General features: G+C 42.9%; 1 protein-coding gene across 1 annotated transcript in view; it reads left to right on the top strand.

The window, feature by feature from the left end:
- The window catches only part of PSME4 (proteasome activator subunit 4), a 2,990,260-nt gene that overhangs the window by 1,404,983 nt on the left and 1,562,795 nt on the right, over positions 1 to 22,482 (top strand). The window contains exon 22 of the mRNA XM_044055122.1: positions 12,824 to 12,880. Coding sequence (XP_043911057.1) covers positions 12,824 to 12,880 — 57 coding nt within the window. The remainder of the gene's footprint in view (positions 1 to 12,823; positions 12,881 to 22,482) is intronic.

The raw sequence follows: 22,482 nt of genomic DNA, 5'->3' as shown, positions 1-22,482 counted from the left end.
TTCCAGTCCTGAAGTTTAGAGAGTATCACTTCGGTGCTTTGTAACATTTCTTTGAACATTGTTGCCGTCCCAGCTTATCTGTTATCTCTTGGGTGTGGCTTTATAGATTATGCTGTCTGTTTCATTTTGCTCCAAAGGATTTGAAAGTCTGTAAAACTCTTCTTGTTTCTGTGCTTTTTTTTCTTTTTTGCAGTTGGTAGTAAATGGAATAGATAAAGTTCATGCACTACAAGCAATTATGATCGAGTCACCGATCATAACCCTTTGTTATCGACTTTGATGCTTTCACCTCTCAAGGTTCACTATTGAGGCAAATTTATTGGCATCCATGCCCCAACCACGCTAAGCTAGTTTGAATGGAGACCAAATTGTAATCTTTTGTTGTCTGTGTTATATTGACTTACCAGTAAAGTTTTATTTTTTTTAATTAGCTAGTGCCAAATATTTTATTTGATTTTGAAAAAACTTACCATACTTTAAAGTTTATTTCCTTATAAGCTTTTACTATTAACTCATTCTCTCCAGTTAAGTTTGTGCTCTAACTTACTTTGGCTGCATCCAGAGCTTTTTGAAAGAAAAAAAAATGTTACAGTTTCACAGTTCAAACAAATGTTCAAATTTCTATCACATAAATGTTACTAAAGATATATAAATAGTAAATTGTTCAGCACAAACTGATCCTTTCAGTGGTAGCATTCATTAGATTTTGTGCTTTAAATTACATTTTTAGTAAGTCATAATAAGCATGGTCTCAGTTTTGTAATGTTTTTTAAACAACATACTCTTCAGTATCCTGTCAAGCTGCACACATGCTGTCAACAACATTTTGTTTATTCAACTGTGAACTTTTATATGATGCTAATCAGTTATGTCTGTTCATTTGTTACTAAGATAGACAAGTATGAAAATGACAACAATTAAATATAATAAAACATTTAATATCTGTTTACTTGTTCTAGACAGTGGTATTACTGCATTTGTGTTTGCCATCATGTAAGCTTTAATATGAAATTTTCATTAACTTGTATGTAGCATGGGTTGGCAATTATTAATGTAAATATAAGCAGACAATATTTGATGCCTGGAGGAGTCACTAGGACAAATCTGTTTATACAATTGGCCATCAATAATGTTCAAGTAATAACATTCTTAGTGTGTTATTGCTTAAATTTACATTTTTTGTTGTATAAAGGATAGTTTACAGAGACTGTCAAGTAGTTAAATCTTTTTAAACGAAGGTCCACTATTTCTTCATCAAATGCTGAAAAAATTAACTTTTATATTTGTTAATGGTACTTTAGTTCTCTTTTTACTATGCCAAGTTTGATTTTGCAATAACATTTATGTTGTAATTAAAATTGTTCATGTCTTTGGTTATGAAAGTTTTTATTTCTGTTGTTAAACATTTTTCATTGATTTGTTTTAACATAATTAGGTCTGATCTAGAAAGGGTAGTGCATGTGTACACATTAACAGTCAATATGGGTGTAGTATGCATGTAATACATGAAATATGCCGATCATGCTCTGAAGTTTAGAAAAGAAAATTTACAGAAGGACACATACTCGAGCACCTAGCTGTGACAAATTTATCATTGTAGTTATTTCTGTAGTTACTACATACTGTGTTGCCACATGCACTGCAATCACCAAATAGCTGCATAGGAAATTGAACTGCAACACAGACAAGAACTAGAAGCAAAGTATACCACTGTTCAGACAACGGCTTTAAAATATATTAAAAACTTTATACTGCCACACTTTTTTTTAAAGCATTACTACACTGGGACAGCTAAAATGTCCCATGTATAGCAAAGATGTATGTGGGAGTCTGACCATAATCATGTGTTATGTATACTGAAAATAGATTCAAGAATTCACATCTTGAGCTTCACTGTCATGGTGAATTTCTTTAACCTATTTCTGCAAAACATGACATCCTGGTTGGTAATCTAATTTTCTCTGGGTATGGTAGCCTGGGATGTGGCCAAAAAAGTTTATTTTAACAGTCTATTCACCCAGTTGGCAAATGTAAATAAATGAATGCCCAAGGACCTGATCATAATCTTTTGTGTTTTTAAGTTGGACATGAGAAGGTGTATTTCCATACTATAGTCATCCTTCTTTGTGGAATTTTGTCTCAAAGATCTGAAGAGAGTGTTTAGTAACGCTGTTATGTCCTATTACTATGTTGCACTATTCATAACATGAGGGAGATTCCACCTAGGCAACATGAACGTCTGGCCAGTATACCAAAGACTTAAGCTACTGCAAGGTACGTGCAACATGTTGCACATAATGCAGCTGAGCATTAGCCATAAAAGTGACATCTGTATGTACCATCTTCAGAACTTCTCTGCTGCCAGTCTGAATGACAGCTTCCAGCCATCCGTTTGATTACAGAAAGTTGCTCTTCACTTGAGATAAGTGCCCCATTGGGGAAATATTTTTACGCTTTTGCTACTGCATGCTTGTTAGAGGTTAATGTCATCCAAGAAGGGCAAGTGCCATTGTGGAAGACAGATTCCACACAATGGCAACCACGACCATTGTTTTTTCTGTCTGGGGTCTGATCACAGCTACAAGGCCTGTACCATTTGTCAGGTGTTCATCCCTAAAACTTTGTGCAGTCGTCTGTCTGCCCTTAACATTTACCAAGAAAACCAGAGACTAAAGAGTTTAGCATTGAGTATGAAAGGTACTGCTGGCCTGTCGGGTGAGCTTCCGAAGAAAAAAGGGTAAGGCCTGAATCTGAGGCTGCGTCTCTGATCCCGGATGTCCCTTTTGAGCCCAGCAAAGACCTGGAGGCTTGTACTATGTTTGGTCCTCCTCCTCCTGCAGGTATTGATCTCGAAGCCGCCACAGAGAATTCCTATAGCACATCCACAGAGGTTTTGCAGACATCCAGTTCACTTGGTATGGGGGAACCATGGATCACCCCTTTTAACGTTCCACGTAGTGCCTCTCCTGCCCTTTCCATCGAGCTTTTGCCGATGTCCGATCCAGAGTCCAGGCCTACGTCTGCCCTTCCTTCCCAGTTTAGGGTAGCCCCATCTCTCAAGAGAAAACAAAATCATGTGTCTTCCAGTCAGGAGCCTTCCCCTTACTGGCAAGCTTTTTCTCAGGGAATTGTGAATGCTTTCCTGCGCTTAGGCCTTCTTCCTTGACACTTCCTACACCAGCATCTCCTAGGTCCCCCCTCCTTCTGCTGAATTACAGGCATCTGAGGAAGATGAAGCTTCATCAGACGAGACTCTGGCTTATTCCACTCAAATTGACTCTTCCCTGGAATATGCCTCCCCTCAAGTGGATACCAGCAGAGGATATTACCTTTGGGGGAAACTATTTCCAAAATGAGACACTTTTTCAAATGGGAAAGCTCCCAAGTCTGTGAAGTTCAAAACAGGTATGACCTCTTGCAGATAGACTCCACTGCCCCTTCAGCCATCCCGCCTGTCTTGCCAGCCTTTCAAGATGCTTTCATTGCTGCATCTAAACACCTTGCTTCTCAGCCTTCTGCTTCCAAAACCCCAGACAGGTTCTATAGTGCTCTTGAGGACAGTTCTTACTTGTATAAATGCCCTCTTGCAGACCCAGCTGTGATCTCTTTGTCGGCTGATAAAACTTCCAAATTACTGCCCACCCACCATTCTCCTCCCCTCTGATAAGGACAGTAAAATGATGGAGAGAATGGGAAAAAAGGTCTACACCTCTTCCACTCTAGCCTTTAGGGCCATTAACTCTCAAACACATATGACCACGTTCTGGCTGTTCTTTCACCAGCATCCAAATTGTTGATAGATCTCCCAGACTCTGCACCAAAAGCCCAGCTCTCTTCTGTCTTGGGGCTTTTCTCCCAGGTTACTAAACATTCCATTAAATGCAGCTATAATGTAATAGAGGTATTTGCAAGATTAGTAGCATCTGGTTCTGTCCTCAGGAGATATTCCTGGCTGAGATTGCAGCCTTTGCCTGAGGATTTCAAGACGAAGATCTTGGATGCACGTTTGGACAATACTTCATTGTTTGGTTCTAGTGCTGCAGCCCTCTCCAAATCCCTTCAAGAGAAAGGGAAAGAACTGCAGGAGCTAAAACATTTTTGTCTCGACAGTTCTTAAATTTCATAGGAACTACTCCTCTAGAGCTAATTTTGTAAGGAGAAAGATATGAACTTCCCAACAACACAAGAAGAGCACACATAAGCAGACACCTCTTAGGTCCCATTCTTCCTCTGCTCAGAAGACCTCCTTTCCAGACAAGCCAGGTAGTCTGTGACTACCTGGCAACACTTTCAGAAATTCCTCTTTCCCAGCGCCTTTCTCATTTCCTCTCAAATTGGGCAAGCATTACCACAGACAAATGGGCCCTGTCTGTTGTACGTACAGGTTACTACATGACTTTGATAACCATGCCACCTTTCATGGGAATTCCACAACCACCAAAGGATCAGTTCCACCCCTTCCCTCAGGTCATTCAAAAGTTGAATGCAGAAGAAACCATACGGGAGGTTCCTGCTTCAGAAAGTGGAAAAGGGTTCTATTCCAGCGTAGCGTGTTCCTTGTTCCCTTGGAGACCAGTTTTAGACTTGTCCCAACTCAGTTTATTTGTTCATGTACCCTCCTTCAGGATGCTTACCCTGCAGAGTCTGTTCTGACTCTTGCTACCTCAAGCTTACCTGGTGTCCATAGACACAAAGGATGCATACCTTCACCTTACCGTCCACCCTGTCTTTAGGAAATTCTTACATTTTTCTGCTTCCTCCCTTTTCAATTCTGTGCTTTGCCCTTTGGACTCTCTACGGCTCCAAGGGTATTCACAAAGTGCTTGGCTCCTTTCATTGCATTTTGCAGACTACAGGGAATTCTCATTTACTCTTACCTGAACGACCTGCTAAATTCAAGTAGAACATCCATTCACCTTGCAAAAGAACCTCCAAACCACCATGTCATTGCTCCTCAGTTTGGGATTCATCCTCATCTACAGCAAGTCTTCCCTGGTCCCTTCTGAGGACCAGGTTTTCCTAGGCTGCAGGATAAAGACAGGCCTTATGATGGCCTTTCTTCCCTCACTAAAGATGCAGTCTCTGCAGGCTTACTTTCTACAGTTGCTTCCACTGCCCATTTTGACTGACAGGGAATTCCTCAGGATGCTAGGGTTCATGGCTTTGGTTATACCAATGCTACCCCTAGCCCGTCTTCACATGCGAAAATTCCAGTAGTGCTTGCAAACACTCTGGTCACAGCATGCTCATCCTCTAGAATTTGTCCTTCCACTTTTACCTTGTAAAGAAGGCAGACACACTGAGCAGATCCATGATGCAGGCCCACGAATGGATGATCCACAGGGATGTGTTTCCGGACATCCTTCACCAGTGGGGTACTCCTCAAATAGATCTCTTCACCTCCCCTATAAACAGACAACTTCCACAGTTCTGTGCATGGGTCCCTTATCTTCTGATCTGGAAGGTGGATGCCCTATCCTTCTCTTGGAAGGGGATGCATCTCTGTGCATTTCCCCCATTCCCTTTAATTCAGAAGGACAAAACAGAAATCTTGTTTGTGGGCCCTTCTTGGCCAAGACAGCATTGGTTACCTCTTCCTCTGCAGTTTGCGAAGGGCAGTCATCACAAGTTACCTCACAGGGTGGATCTTCTAACACAAGACAAGGAATCTGTCATTTGATCACATTTGTCAACACTGAACCTGACCTTATGGGTGATGGGCTTCTGATTCCTTTCAGACACCTTTTTTTTACTGAGGATGTGTTTCTTGTCCTGCAGGAGGCCAGGAAACCTACTACAAGGAGATCCTACTTGTCCAAATGGAAGACATTCTCCATCTGATGTCTTACTAAGAGACTAGATCCATTTTCAGTGGATGTTCCTCAAGTCCTTTCTTAAATGTGTGAATTGCTGAAGGCTGGACTGGCTTATTCTTCAGTTAAAGCCCATCTGTCAGCCATTTTTGTATGTCTGCTTTAGTCTCCCCCATTAGCGTCTAGATTAGAGGTCAAACTTTTCTTAAAAAGTGTCCTACACATCAGGCCTGCCAGGAAACCTGTTCCACCTCCCTGGGACCTAAATTCTGTCTAGGAAAAACTGACCTAAACCCCCTATAATTTTGCACTGGGAAGACTGCTTTTATTGGTAGCCATTACTTCTGCTAGGTGGGTTTCAGAACTCTTAGCATTAATGGCTTCACAACCTTTTCTGATAGGGTATCTTTTTGTACCAATCCTTCCTTCATGTCTTAAGTAGTCAGTGACTTGTCCCTTAATCAATCTAGTCATCTACCCACCTTTATCCCCTCTGCTCAAACCTCCAGTGAGAGGGTGCTGTACACCTTACATGTATACAGACAATTCAGATTTTATGTGGACAAGACCAAATTCATTAGAAAATCTGAGTAGTTGTTTATTTCTTTTCATCCTAGGACGCTGGGAAAATCTGTCTCTAAACAGACTATTTCTGTTTGGATCTCTAAGGCTATCACCTTTTGCTGTCTCTCTCGGGGGGGAAAACTCTTTCTTTCTCTGTTAAGGCCCACTCGACCAGAGCCATGGCTTCCTCTGGAGCCTTCTTTAAAGGACTGAACATTGCTTCTGTCTTAGAAGCAGCTACTTGGTCCTCTGTCCATACCTTTGCAAAACACTACAAACTGGTTCTATTTCCAGATCCAGAGCAGGGTTTGCTAGAGCAATTCTGCATGGCTTTGTGTATACCTCTTGTGCTCCTACCCCCCCCCCTCATTCATGAGCTTTGGTATTCTCCCTCTTGTTATGAATACTGCAACATAGGAATAGAAGGCTGTAGAATAGTTGTGTAAAATCTTACTATAACTATAGATGTCCTTCTCTTCCTACCCTCCTCCCCCCTTGGTTCATGTTCTTCCTCGGATTTCCTTTTGCCTCTTATCCTTGGGCTGATGTTCTGACTGGGGCATTCAGTTCTAAGGATGTTGCATGCAGATGTCACTTTTGTGGCCTACACTCGGATGCATTTTGTACAACGTTGCATGTACCTTACAGTAGTTTAAGTCTTTGGTATACTGGCCAGATGTTCGGGTCGCCTAGGTGGAATCTCCCTCATGATGTTCTTTGTGTTTCACTGTTGCAGTCATTACATTTGGGGTAATCTGCTGGCAGGATGCCCTCAGTTGGCTTGAATTCCAAAGTCTTAGGTCCTGCGTCGGTTGCTGTCTTCTCTTCCATGACGTCAGGTCGTCAGGGGTATAAAACATGCAGCCGACGCCATTTTCTTTGGTCTTTCTTGCCGCGCGGTGCCCGAAGCAGAAGCAGTAAAGGTAAGTACCCCGTTGGGGAAACTTTTTCTTGCTTTTTACCAATGTCAGAAAAAGTTAATAATTGTATTACTTGTGGGAAGCAAATACCTCATAAGGATTTCCATTTGTACTGTATTTCTTGCCTGGCTGTCGGTTTTGTGCCAGATTTAACCAACGCACTATTAAGCGTCGGTATATTTTTGCATCTAAGTATTTTGGAAACAGATTTACCTACCCAGAGATGTCGTCGGATAGCAATCTGACTACCGGAGTACATAAAAAACGCAAAGAAAAGGACAGAGAAAGGCAGTCGAGATCCAAAACCAACGAAGAAGCTTCTCATAAGCCAGTCGCCGGTTCGCCGGTACTCAGTGAGGCGCTTTCTCAGCCCCTGATACCCGCTACCTTCGAGTCGCAGGTCTCTACCGACACCCATGTGGAGTCCGGCATGCTGCTAGATACTCAAGGTATTGGACCGAGAGATGTATCTCCCTCAAATGGGTCCGGAGCTGTTGAGCAGGCACCGGCTTCTGAGGGTGTATTCAGACCTCAACATTTTTATATCAAACCGACGAAAGCTGCAAAACCAAAGGCAAAGACACCTTCTAAAACTAAAAAACTGACGCCTGAGTCACGTACACAGGCCTCTATGCCTAAAAAACAGATGATCAAAATGGCTTTAGAACTTATTACCTTGATCAGGGGTACCCATCCCCCTCCACATAAGAGGCCTAGGCAAGACACTGACTATGAATCTTCAGATCAGGTTTCTACTTCTGATTCCTCTTCTGATCAGGAATGATCTTTACCACCTTATGAGGATTCTGATGCTGAGGAGTCTATTCCATCTGCATCTCCTCCTGAGGATTATTCATTTGGAGAAACCTTGCATACTTTGAGGGAGCATTTTCACTGGGAGAGTCAAGACTTCTCAGAATCAAAAAAGAGGCTCAGGGATTTCCTCCTTCTCCCTCAGCACAAGCCTTTAGCCATTCCCCCTGTGTTAGACATTGTGGATGATTTTTTTTTGGAGTCAAGCCTGACCCCTGACTCTTTACCTCTGGCTCCCAATAAGCCGACAGGTATTACAGGGTCCCTGAATCTCATAAATTTTTATTTAGAAACCCTGCTGCTGATCCTGAAACTATTTCACAGGGTCCTAAGGGAGTTAAGGCCTCAACAAGTAAAAACCCTACCCCCTCCTACAGAGATTCCAGGGCGCTAGACAGATGGGGAAAAAAGGTTTACATATCTGCATCCTTGGCAATCAGGGCCTTAAACTGTCAATTTCATATGCTTAAGTACCAACAACATGTTATGGGACTGCTGAAACCGAAAATGATGTTGATTTCAGAATTTGCAGAAAATGAAGAATTGCAGAAATTATTGCATGCAGCTGAAAAAGTTGGAAAGTATACTTTGAATGTGGTTTTGATTCTTTAGAGGCCTCCTGCAGGGCCGCAGTTACTGTATCTGTGATTAGGAGGCATGCCTGGTTAAAGGAACAAAATTTGCCTGATCATGTTAAAGCTAAATTGCTAGATGCACCATTACAGCATGATTCTCTGTTTGGTATTAAGGCAGAAGAGGTTTTAAAGAAAATGGAAGACAAAGCTAAGCCTATACAAACTGTTAAAGATTTCTTACAAGTGCAGCCACCTAGATTCAGTAGACACTGGCCTACAAAAAATTGGTCCTTTCCTGTTTCAGACAGAGCTCAAAGGGGCAAATCCAGATGCCCTAAGGGTTCCAGGTACCAGGCTCAAGATTCATACAGGTCAAAGCAATGGGGCGCATCCACCTCCAAATCTGGAGGAGATAAAGCGCAAACCTACAGAAAGCAATCCCAATGACTTCCCTCTGCCTACACCAAGCACTTATCTTTTGGCAGCACCCATAGGAGGAAAATTAGCACTTTCTGCTCAAAATTGGCAGTTAATAACCCATGACAAGTGGGTACTGAACATTGTATCACAGTGATACAGATTCCATTTCCATACTCTGCCAATGACAAATGGTTGCCAGACCTGCCAATAAACCAATGGGCAGAGGCACAAAAACAGGTTACATCCCTCATGGATATGGGGCCCATTCAGATAGTACCAGAACAGGAAAAGGGACAAGGTTTTTACTCAAGACTGTTCTTGGTACCCAGAAAGGACAAGGCCTGGCGGCCAATACTGGATTTATCGATTTTGAACACATACCTGGTCATTCCAAAATTCAAAATGCTCACTTTGCAACAGCTTCTGCCCATGCTGGGTAAGAATGCTTGGCTGGTGACTTTAGACTTAAAAGAGGCATACCTGCATTTCCCAATAAGACAGTCATGCAGAAGATACCTCAGATTCAAGGCTGGCTTAATGCATTGCCAATCCTCTGCACTGCCCTTTGGACTTATCTACTGCACCCAGGGTCTTTACAAAGTGCCTGGCACCAGTAATTGCATTTTGCAGTCAAAGTAATATTCAAATATATCCTTACTTGGACGACTGTCTCATTCAAGCAGAGAACGAGGACACTCTTCTACGACACCTGGCTTTTGTGAAAAGGCTTCTAGCATGCCTAGGGTACACAATAAACGAAAAGAAATCACAACTGGTACCCTCTCAAATGATAACATTCCTGGGTGCAATCTTGCATACAACTGCCCAGATGGTTTACCTCACGCCAGACAAACAAAGGCAACTGACTACTTACTTCAAACTGATGGCAACAAAAACCCAGTCTTCTGCAAGACAAATTCTGCAGGCTCTGGGCTTCATGGCATCCTGCATCCTACTAATTCCATATGCAAGACTGCATATGAGGAAACTTCAATGGTACCTAAAAAGTTTATGGAGTCAGCATTCACACAGTCTGGAAACAATGATTCCTCTCATCCCCTACCTGCAACAGGAGTTTCTATGGTGGGCAAAGGCCTGTCACCAAAATTTGGGACGGCCCTTCACTCTACCCCCTGCCAGCCAAACCTTAACAACAGACGCATCAGATTATGCCTGGGGGGCCCACATGGCAGGAAGATGCATTCAGTGCATATGGGCACCAAATCAAATGCATCTACATGTCAACCAGAAAGAGATGCTAGCTGTTCAAAATGCCCTAACAGCCTTCAAGGACTTACTTCATCCAGGACAACTACTGATAAAGATGGACAACACCACAGTCATGGGGTATATAAACAAGCAAGGCAAGGGGGCACACACTCATACCCCCTTTGCAGATTAGCCATGGCACTGTGGGACACAGCTTTGACCTACCAGATAAATCTTCAAGCTCAATTCCTGCCAGGAAAACAGAACACTCTAGCAGACGATTTAAGCAGAAACCTTATGGATCCTCAACGAGTGGAAACTAAATCCACAAGTATTCAGCATGATAACAGAGAAATGGGGGAGCCCAGACATAGATCTATTTGCCTCTCCTCAAAATTATCAACTGAAAAGATTCTGCACAAGGACTTATCACAGACAAGCATGGAAAGTGGACGCCCTATCCTTCAGTTGGAAAAACCTGTCAGTTTACGCCTTTCCTCCTCTGCCTCTTCTACCCAAGGTCCTCCTAAAAGACAGACAAGAGAAGCCAAAGATGATATTAGTTGCCCCAGACTGGCCCTGCCAATACTGGTACCCAATCCTAAGGAACTTGTCTCAATACCCAGCTTGGACCTTGCCTCAAAGAACACAACTACTGTCCCAGCAAAACAATCCTATCCTGCACAATTAACTACAGACTCTGAACCTGGCAGCATGGCTAATCATGTAATCATACCAACGACACCTCTCAGTAAATCTGTGGTGGATGTCATTTTGGAAGCCAGAAGGCCTAGTACTAGAAAATCTTATGCTGACAAATGGAAGAGATTTTGTGCTTGGAATCAAGCACACGGAACTGATACAGCAGAACCACATATTCCTCAGATATTACAATACTTAACTGAGATGCTCGACAAAGGCCTATCTTTCTCATCAATCAAAATCCATGCCTTTGCCATTTTGGCTCACTACAAAGCAGAGCCACCAATCTTTTCTCATCCCTTACTAAAGCAGTATCTTAGAGGAGCCAAAAACCTAAGGCCTCCTAGAAGATCACCATTAACTGCATGGGACCTCAATTATGTGTGGGAAAAGCTCACCCTGCCTCCATTTGAACCAGCCTCTACCGCTGATATAAAGTTGTTATCATGGAAGACAGCTCTGCTACTAGCAATTACTTCAGCAAGAAGGGTTTCAGAGCTACAGGCCCTCATGGCTGTAGAGCCTTTTATCATATTTTACCCAGACAGGGTGTCTCTGAGGACAAATCCTACTTTTATGCCTAAGGTGGTTTCCAGTGTGGCTGTTAACCAAACAATTTATCTGCCAACTTTTTATCCAAATCCGCAGAACAAAGGGGAGAGAATTCTGCATTCCTTGGACATACACAGACAGCTAAGATTCTACTTGAGCAGGACAAAAGCTCTAAGAAAAACTGAGCAATTACTAGTGACATATGCTGCAGGATCAGTAGGAAAGGCTATCTCAAAGCAGACAATTTCAAAGTGGATAAGCCACTGCATCCGTTTCTGCTACTTACACCATGGTAAACCTGTGCCCAAGGGCATTAAGTCTCATTCCACCAGAGCTGCAGCTACTTCGGCAGCCTTTCTCAGAGGAGTACCAACCAAAGACATTCTAGAGGCTGCTACTTGGAGTTCTGTTCACACCTTTACAAAGCATTACCATTTGCCTGTCTACTCTAAGTCCAGGGCAGGCTTTGCCACTGCAGTGCTGCAGGACCTTATAGCCGCACCTAATGCTGTTTAGCTCCAGCCTCCCAACCATAGCTTTGGGATTCTACCCAAATGTAATGACTGCAACAGTGAAACACGAAGAACATAGTACAGTTGTGTATACTTACCATAAATGTAGATGTTCGAGTGTATTCACTGTTGCAGTCCAGGTTACCCTCCCGCCATCCCCCTGTCATTCTACAGTTTATCTTTCCTTCTCTATCTTCTACAACCTATGTGGTGTATTTGCTTGTAGATGATGGTAAAGTTTATATTGATGCATGTGTGTATATATATATATATATATATATATATATATATATATATATATATATATATATATATATATATATATATATGTATGTGTAATATTGCTACCTTTTGGGGGGCACCTGACATCGGGGGCAAGAAAAACTAAAGAAAATGGCGTCGGCTGCATGTTTTATACCCCTGATGACCTGACGTCATGGAAGAGAAGACAGCAACCGACGCAGGACCCAAGACTTTGGAATTCAGGCCAGCTGAGGGCAACCTGCCAGCAGATTACCCCAAATGTAATGACTGCAACAGTGAATACACTCGAACATCTACATTTATGGTAAGTGTACACAACTGTACTTTATGAATACTGTAACATGGAAGAGAAGGACATCTATGGTCATGGCAAGATTTTACACAACTATTCTGCATAAAAGGCAACTCATTTTTAGAAATGTAAATCCATTGGATAACTAAAAGTGACCAAGCATTTAATTGTTTTTATTTCCTTACAGATTATTCCAAAGATAATTACAGAAAATCAATTGCGGAAGTAATAAGAAAAGTTCTCCGTAAGTTTTTTTTTCTTTTGCACTACATACAGTTGAAAAATATACATGTATACCCAAGAGAGCAGAATATATACTTTTTAACTGTATTGAGTTGTGGGACAATAAGGATATAATGCTTTTTGCATATCTCACATCCCATTTCTCATCCATCAAAACATTTTGGAGTCCATTTTTTCCTTTCTTTTAAGCAAAATGGCAGGCTGATGGCTGTTGATTAGCTTTTTTCACATAGCATTCATTGGCAATGATGTTTTCCTTTTCACTGTTTTCTTGCACTTCCACTCCATCTGCATTCCTGAGATCAAAGCACTACTACTTTGGCACTTACTACGATTCTGCTACTTTGGTACAATGAAATATTACAAACTACCTTTGGCATTTACTGACTGATGTGTGATGCAATATTTTTACCTCATTGCAAGATGCGTTTATTTTGAAGGATGTTTATTTTGTATATGTCTATATGTAATTAGGTAGAGTTTTACCTGGCACATTCTTTGCCTAATTATTATGCCAGCTCAGCTATGATATACTGTATAAGTGATTTCCTTCTGTTTGTTGTGGAGTTTTTCTCCCCAGGCCTCCATTGAAAACGGGTCTTCCATGGCCTGGTCAGACAATCCCAGAAAACAACTGCAAAAATAAATAAATAAATAAGTCAGTCAGTAAGTAAATAAATATCATTTAACTGACTACCTCCAGAGTAAAATGTGTGTAAAATGCTAAGTAAAATGTTTTGAAGGCCATTTTCTGATTTGAAACACCTGTGATCTTGCACCAAGTCTTCAAAATGTGTCTCACCTTGGGAGGTAGTAATGACACCAGATTTGCTGGAAATGAGGTGAAGCAGAACTGCTGGAGAAGACTGATCCTAAAACAGGAATAAGAAGATATTCCACATATGATTGAGACTTCTGGGTGGCACCAGAATATATAATAGGTGAGTATAATGTGGTGCTGTGTTCATATCTGTGATTATGATTTATGAGTAAGTTATGAAGTAGTGGTAGAATGACTAAAATCTTTTTCGGAAAATGCATAGACATTCTAAAGAAAGGAACTGATGCTGAAAGACCTGCTGTTGCATTCCTTGGTAGAAGCCATGTTCCTTGTAGGTGTTGCAGGCTTTTGAGGATGAGGTATGGTCAAATAGGCAGCTTCACTATAGACAATGTAGGCATCTGTGGCAGCAGTTAGGATCAAGCTACACACATTTTGGCTGGAATGCCAGATGTTCATCGTGCATACAGCTGCAGTCATAACAGATGGGTTCTCCTGCCATCAGGCGGGTCCTCGGTCGGCCGAATTCCAAAGTCTAGGCCCGGCGTCGGTTGTTGTTGCTTTCTTTCCTGACGTCAGTGCGACAGGGGTATACAAGACACAGCCGACGCCATTTTCTTCAGTCTTTTTTGCCGTGCGGTGCCCGAAGCAGAAGCAGTGCCGGTCGGCCAGCTCCTGAAATTACGAAAATTTGGAAACCGAAGTCTTCTTTAAAGCTAAGTACCCCGTTGGGGAAACTTTTCTTGCCTCAGACCGATGTCAGACAAAGTTAACAATTGTATTTCTTGTGGGAAGCAAATACCGCATAAGGATTTCCATTCCCTCTGTATACCTTGTTTAGGCCCAGACCACGACGTCTCGGCTGTCGCTTTGCTACTTTCAATAAACGCACTATTAAGCGTCGGGCGGAGTTAAGCCCAGCACTTTTTTGGTAAAGCTTTTGATTATAAAATGTCGCCGGAGACTCCGACTACCGTTTTGTCCAAAAAACGCAAGGACAAAGACCGACACGCGAGGTCCGCGGTCTCCACCGACACCACGCCAAAACCGGCTACACGTGGTCCGGTTCTCAGCGAGGCGCCTACGCAGCCCCTGACTACCGACGACACTTCTCTGGCGGTGTCTTCTGTAACCGAGACCGCAGGTGCCTCGGCCCATACCCTGACTACAGCTACCGAAGCCACTGTGAGTGTTGAGCCTCTTAATGTGGACAGGTCCACTTCCACCCATGGTGTCTTTAGTCACTCATCTTCCTTTTCCATAAAGGCCTTTACTAAGTCCAAATCAGCCATGCATCCCAAGAGGCCTGTTGCACAGGGCCCATCTCCAGGCCCCATGCCTAAAAAGCAGATGCTAAAAATGGCTGAGGATTTAATTACTCTTATCAGGGGTTCCCAACCCCCTCCGGACAAGAGACCCAGAGTGGAGGAAGATTCTCCCTCTTCTGACCAGGGCTCCGTTATTTCAGAACATTCTGATGAAGAGGAACACTCGTACTCCCCTTTTGAAGATTCTGATGCAGAGCAGTCCATTCCTTCTGTATCTCCCCCAGAGGATTTTTCTTTTGGGGAAACCTTGCATACCTTGAGAGAACACTTCCATTGGGAAGGCCAAGACTTTTCTGATTCCAAGAAAAGACTTAGGGAATTTCTTTTGCTACCTCAGCACAGACCTCTGGCGATACCTCCTGTCTTGGACATACTTGATGATGCTTACTCGGAGGCTTGCCTTAATCTGGATTCCCTGCCTCCTGCCCCAGTCAAGCCTGATAGGTACTACAGAGTTCCTAACTCTCACCAATTTCTTTACAAAAGCCATAATGCTGACCCTGAAACCATTTCTCAAGGCCCCAAGGGAATGAAGGCCTCTACTGCTAAGAATCCAATACCTTCCGAAAGAGTCCAGATCCTTAGAAAGGTGGGGGAAAAAAGGTATATACCTCGGCCACCCTAGCCATGAGGGCCTTAAATTGTCAGTTCCATATGCTTAAATATCAGCAGTTTCTGTTATCACAATTAAGGAATAAAATGTCACAACCTGAACAACCAGATTTGAAGGAGTTGCAGGATATGATGCATAGTGCAGAACAAGTGGGTAAACACACCTTACAATGTGGCTGTGATGCTCTAGAGGCCTCAAGTAGAGCTGCTGTTACAGGATCAGTCATTCGTAGACATGCCTGGCTTATGGAACAAACCTTGCCTGATCATGTTAAAGCTAAACTACTAGATGCTCCTTTACAAAAGGATGTATTATTTGGTACTAATGCTGAGGAGATACTACGGAAAATGGAAGAAAAAGCTAAATGTATGCAAACTGTCAAAGCTTTTCTACAGGTTCAACCACCACGTTTTAGCAGAAATTGGCCTTCAAAAAACTGGTCCTTTCCAGCCATGGACAAGCCCCAAAGAGGTAGATACAGGCGCACAAGGGGCAGAGGACAATCTCAAGGATCATATAGAGGCAGACAATGGCAAACTCCAGCACCAAGAGGTGGCGAAGACAGTGCACAACAATACAGGAAACAAACCCAATGACTTTCCCCTTTTCATGCCAAGCAAGTCTCAGCTGGCAGCACCCTTGGGAGGAAAGCTGGCATTGTTTACAAAAAAATTGGCATATTATCACAACAGACAAATGGATCCTGGACATTATAAACAGAGGCTACAGATTTCATTTTCACACTCTTCCAAAAATGAGAGGCATGCCGAACCTGCCACACAATCAAAGGGCAGAGGCTCAAATACAAATTTCAAAGCTCATGGACATGAAAGCTATTCAAGAGGTACCTACTCACGAACAAGGTCAAGGTTTTTATTCCAGACTATTCCTGGTACCAAGGAAGGGAACCGACTGGAGACCCATTTTGGACTTATCCATCCTAAACACATTTCTACTCGTATCAAAATTCAAGATGCTCACCTTACAGCAGCTTCTTCCCATGCTGGACAAGGAGTCTTGGCTGATAACATTGGACCTCAAGGAGGCATACCTGCATGTCCCAATCAGACAAAGCTGCAGAAGATACCTCAGATTTATTGCAGGTTCAATCCACTATCAATTCTCTGCATTGCCCTTTGGCTTATCTACTGCGCCCAGAGTATTCACGAAATGCCTGGCATCAGTAATTGCCTACTGCAGACTTCAAGGGATACAAATTTACCCTTATTTGGACGATTGCCTGATCCAAGCGGACAGCAAACACATACTTCTGGAACATCTGGCTTATGTAACACGGTTATTGAATTCTCAGGGATACACAGTCAACAAAGAGAAATCCAGGCTAACACCATCTCAGAAAATAACTTTCCTGGGTGCCAACTTGGACACAAACACCCAGATGGCCTATCTTACGCCAGAAAAACAGGGCAACTAACTCAGTACTTCAAAATACTAGCAAATTGTACCAGGCTAACTGCAAGGAAAATCCTGCAGGCTCTGGGCTTCATGGCATCTTGCATTCTTCTAATCCCATGTGCAAAGTTGCATATGAGGAAACTTCAATGGTACCTAAAAACCTATGGTCTCAACACAGCCACAGTTTGGAAACAATAATACCACTAATCCCATGTTTGCAAAAGGAATTTCTATGGTGGGCCTAAGCATGCCAAACAAACACAGGTCTACCATTCTGCAAGCCTCAAGCAAATCAAGTCATCACAACAGACGCCTCAGACTACGCCTGGGGCACACATGACAGACAGGTGCATTCAGGGCAAATGGTCCCAAAAGGAAAAGCACCTTCACATCAATCAAAAGGAAATGCTAGCAGTGATAAATGCAATTACAGCTTTCAAGGACCTCCTGCATCCAGGGCAATTATTGATAAGAACAGACAACACCACAGTAATGTGGTACATAAACAAACAAGGAGGAACACATTCATACCCCCTGTGCAGGCTAGCCATGTCACTTTGGAACTTGGCTCTGGAACGGAAAATCGAACTTCAAGCACAGTACCTGCCAGGATTGGAAAACACGCTGGCAGACCATCTAAGCAGAAATATGACAGACCCGCACGAATGGAAGTTGCATCCTCAGGTGTTTACAAAGATAATCCAAGCGTGGGGAAGGCCAGACATAGATCTCTTTGCCTCCCACAGGAATCATCAATTGACAAAGTTCTGCTCAAGGACCTTCCATCCAAAGGCCTGGAGAGTGGACGCCCTTTCTTTCAGTTGGGCAGCACGGACAGTTTACGCCTTCCCACCTTTGCCTCTTCTGCCCAAGGTGCTCTTGAAAGCAAGAGCAGACAGACCGAAGATGATACTGATTGCTCCAGACTGGCCAAGACAACACTGGTACCCACTCCTGAGGAGCCTAACACATACTCCTCCCTGGACCCTACCTCTAATGCCTCTTCTACTGACTCAGCACAGCTACAAAACTCTTCACAGTCAGCTGAAAACACTCAATCTGGCTGCATGGAAAATTCCTTAACACCAAAACAGACCCTACTCTCCAAAGAGATGCAGGATGTCATTTTGGAGGCCAGAAGGCCATCTACTAGAAAGGCTTACTCTGCAAAATGGAAACGGTTTTGCGCTTGGAATGAGAAAAAAGGCCAGGATCCTAGAAAACTGAATTTGCCTCAGATATTACAGTATCTAGCTGAGCTGTTGAACAGTGGACTTTCATTTTCCTCCATCAAAATTCATGCCTCAGCCATTTCTGCAGAATACAACACTGATCCACCCTTATTCTCTCACCCACTCTTAAGACAGTTCCTCAGAGGGGCTAAGAATATAAGACCTCCAAGGAAACAACCAATAGCAGCCTGGGATCTTAATTACATTCTGGAAAAATTAACATTGCCTCCCTTTGAACCAGCTGCCTCAACAGATTTGCAATATTTGTCCTGGAAAACAGCCTTCCTTCTGGCCATTACCTCAGCTCGTAGGGTTTCGGAACTACAAGCCCTCATGGCTGTGCAGCCCTTTCTCATCTTCCATCAGGACAGGGTTTCCCTACGAACCAACCCGTCATTTATGCCTAAGGTAGTATCCAGGGTAGCTTTAAATCAGGCCATACACTTGCCTACCTTTTACCCCAATCCTCAAAACAAAGGGGAAAGGCTGCTACATTCCTTAGACATCCATAGACAGCTACGTTACTATTTGGACAGAACAAAGCCCAAGGGAAGCCAATTTCCAAACAGACAATTTCGAAATGGATAGGCCACTGCATACGGTTTTGTTACTCCTTTCATGGTAAATCTGTACCTGCAGGCATCAGATCCCACTCCACAATGGCCACAGCTACCTCTGCAGCCTTCCTCAGAGGAGTCCCTACCAAAGATATTTTGGAGGCAGCCACTTGGAGTTCTGTGCATACCTTCACTAAACACTACCACCTACCTTTATACTCCAAAACTAGAGCAGGCTTTGCTACTGCTGTGTTGCAGGGCATTCTGGCTCCTCCCAGTTCCACCTAGTGCCTACCACCCTGTGCGTAGCTTTGGGATTCTACCCATCTGTTATGACTGCAGCTGTATGCACGATGAACATAGTACAGTTTTGTACCTACCATAAATGTAGATGTTCGAGTGCTAATACAGCTGCAGTCCAGGTTTCCCTCCCTCCTTCCCCTCTGGGTACAGACCTAGTGACTAACTCCTCTTCTTACCACTTGATTGGGTTATCCTTCTGTGGTGTATTTGCTTGCAACTACTGTTTTTTGATTATATTGTAATGCATGATTATATATTATATATATATATATATATATATATATATATATATATATATATATATATTTTTTTTTATATATATTGCCTTCCTTCTGGGGGCACCTGACATCTGGGGCAAGAAAGACTGAAGAAAATGGCGTCGGCTGTGTCTTATATACCCCTGTCACACTGACGTCAGGAAAGAAAGCGACGACAACCGACGCCGGACCTAGACTTTGGAATTCGGCCGACCGAGGACCCGCCTGACGGCAGGAGAACCCATCTGTTATGACTGCAGCTGTATTAGCACTCGAACATCTACATTTATGGTAGGTACAAAACTGTACTTTCTGTGACATACAGGCAGGAAAAGTACCATCTGTGATCTTGGTGACCTGGGTACTGTTAGCAGCATGGGGACTGGAGAAGCTCTTGAGGGAGAATGATTAGGATATGACTGCTCACCTCTCTTAGGGAAGATGGGATTGGCATATATATGTCCAGGGTGGTTCACACTTCATGATACAATCTCCATTGGAGACTAGAGAACAAGATGATGTGCACTACCCTGGAATATGTGGCAGAGGGTTTGGCTGCTGAAGGTTGCATCACTGAAAGTGGTATATATCCCTCACAGTGGCTGATTTCTGCTATTTGCTCTTCATTTGCATGTAGATTGCTTAGCAAGGTGTTTGCCATTGGGCCTGGTAGCCTTTAAAAAAAAAAAAAAAGAGTTCCATGTGCTCCCCCACCAAGATAACTGGCCTTTTTGTGTGGCCTTGCTGGGAGTCTTTCTGGTAGTGTTTGTGACTTGTGGCAGTTTTTTGGGGGGTTGGTGGAATAGGTTTCCATGAATTGGATGAAATCCTATATGATTTGAAATGAGGAAATTGTCTTTGTTGCTATAGAGCTGGACATTCTCCACTGTTAGTCATTCCTGCTCAGGTGAGGGCCTTGAAAATCATGTCTGTCACAGCATTTATATGGAAGCTGTTGCAAGCTGTGATCTATAATGTGCCTTTTACACACCTAAGGATGGGTATCCCAATAGGCTATGAGATGCCAGTATCTGCAGCTTTAGTTTGCACAAATGGATTACTTCTGGCCTCAGGCTTTTGTGGTCTGGCACTAGAGTGGTCTACAGTCCTCACTAGCCACTGCACACTCCACACTTCTTGCAGACTGATTTGTTGCAAGTCCTGATTGCAGTCTCTCAGTTATGGCTGCTAAACTGTTCAAAGGAAATGATTTGCTTTGGGAAGAGGTTGCATATTAACCAGCTGAAGCTATACACAATTCTTGCCTCAAAGACTGGAGAGTAAGCTAAATCCAGGGACCCCTCCAGATTTGGTTTATCAGCCAGTTAATTTATCTTGAGCAACATGAACAGAACATGAACAGAGTGTGGCAAATGCCCTTACTGCTGTTTTAGAGATTTACTGCAAGTCCAGCTGTGGGTCATAGACAGAGAGATGCATGTTGGTTGACACTGAATCCATTCCTGGAGTTGAGAATTTGAGAGTGTTGTCTGGTCAGTCTTTCTGGCATGGGACATTGTAAATATTGACCTGTTTGTGACATGGGAGAATGTAGTTTTTTTCTACCTGTTGTGCTGTGTACATCAGGAGTAATGGGGAATTAAAACTGAAAGAAAACTAGTGCTTAGTATCATGGCTGTGTGGTTGCCAAGAACGCTGTGATTTCAAGATGTCTGCTCCTTGGCAGTAAACAAACCTCTTCCAGTACTGTCCATGGAAGTTCCTGTTTGGACTACACCTAGCCTTTCTTCAAGGGGATGATCTCTGATTTAGATAACTGCATGGGGGGGGGGGGGGGGGCTGTCATTTAAGTCAATAATGTCTTAGATTGCTAACTGTATTTATTATTATTATTTTTGCACATCACATGTAAAAGTGGTAAATGTTGCTTCCTAAAATGTTCCATCAGGACAGTGACTTGCCTAATGTTTGCTTCAGAAACATATGCATTGTAAAGATTTGTGCTGAGGCCACATGACCATCGATTCACACCTTTACTAGTCATCATTGCTTAACTCTAGGAATCAACCCTCCTTGGAACTTCAGGATTTGGCAATCTGAACCCCCTTGAGGGATTATACTGCTTTGTAAGCCTTCTACTTTTAGGCTCAGTGTAGAGGTCTAGTAATGTTAGCTAAACCATATAACATATATGCGCAGACAAGGGGATGATCTATTTTTAGGGGTATGTGCAAACCTCTTAACTGCTGCCAGGGATCACTCGCTCCCTCTCCCTCTCACACACACAGTCTCTTCTGCTTTCATACATGCATTCACTCATACAAGATCACTCTCACTCTCTCTCTCTCTCTCTCACTCTCCATCTCCATCTCTGACGCGCACACACACACACACACACACACACACACAGTCTCTTCTGCTTTCATACACGCATTCATTCACACAAGATCACTTTCACTTTCTCTTGATGTCTCACATACACAATCTCTTCTGCTTTCATACGTGCATTCACTCACACACACAGACAGAAAAATAACAGACATACACACAGTTACAGTGGGTACGCTTCCCGATGTCCCAGATTGGATTAATGCTGCCCTTACAACATCGCACCAAACAAGGTACTCTCTCAACTGTACCACTTTAGCGCCTAGAGAACCACCTTGCCACCACATTGCAGAATGTTCAGATTTTTGCCCCATATTTTTCAACTGTTTTTCATAAAATTGTTGTTTTCTAGCAAATCACTGGTAAATCATGGAGGACTGAAGACAGAAAATAATGGCTGACGTTTGAGTTTCAGACTACTTCATATCCTGTAGAAATTTTTTGCTAATGCAAAATCTGTTACAAGAGGTTGAGAGGTATGCCACTACTTCTTGTAGTAGAAAAGAATTTTGCTACCTCAGTGCAGAATCACTGGCTTGCACTGGCAGTTTCTATGCACATTCTTCTGCAAAGTCCCTTGGTCCGAAGTCTGGTCAAAAGTTAGAGTTGTAGAGTCAGTAGACTTTCAGTGCTGACTGCTCACAGTTTCACCCTATTATATCCAGCTCTAACCAACGTGCCTAATTCATTGGAGATGCAGTTGGAGGAGGATCGTAATAAAAAAAAAAAATCACCTGACTGCAACCTCCAGTCACGTCTCCAATGTA

Source organism: Protopterus annectens, chromosome 1.part2 (assembly GCF_019279795.1).
Source record: "Protopterus annectens isolate FY-2018-M chromosome 1.part2, PAN1.0, whole genome shotgun sequence".
Classification (NCBI taxonomy): domain Eukaryota; kingdom Metazoa; phylum Chordata; order Ceratodontiformes; family Protopteridae; genus Protopterus; species Protopterus annectens.
The sequence above is the reverse complement of the archived record's forward strand: the minus strand, read 5'-3'. Positions and strand labels throughout refer to the sequence as shown.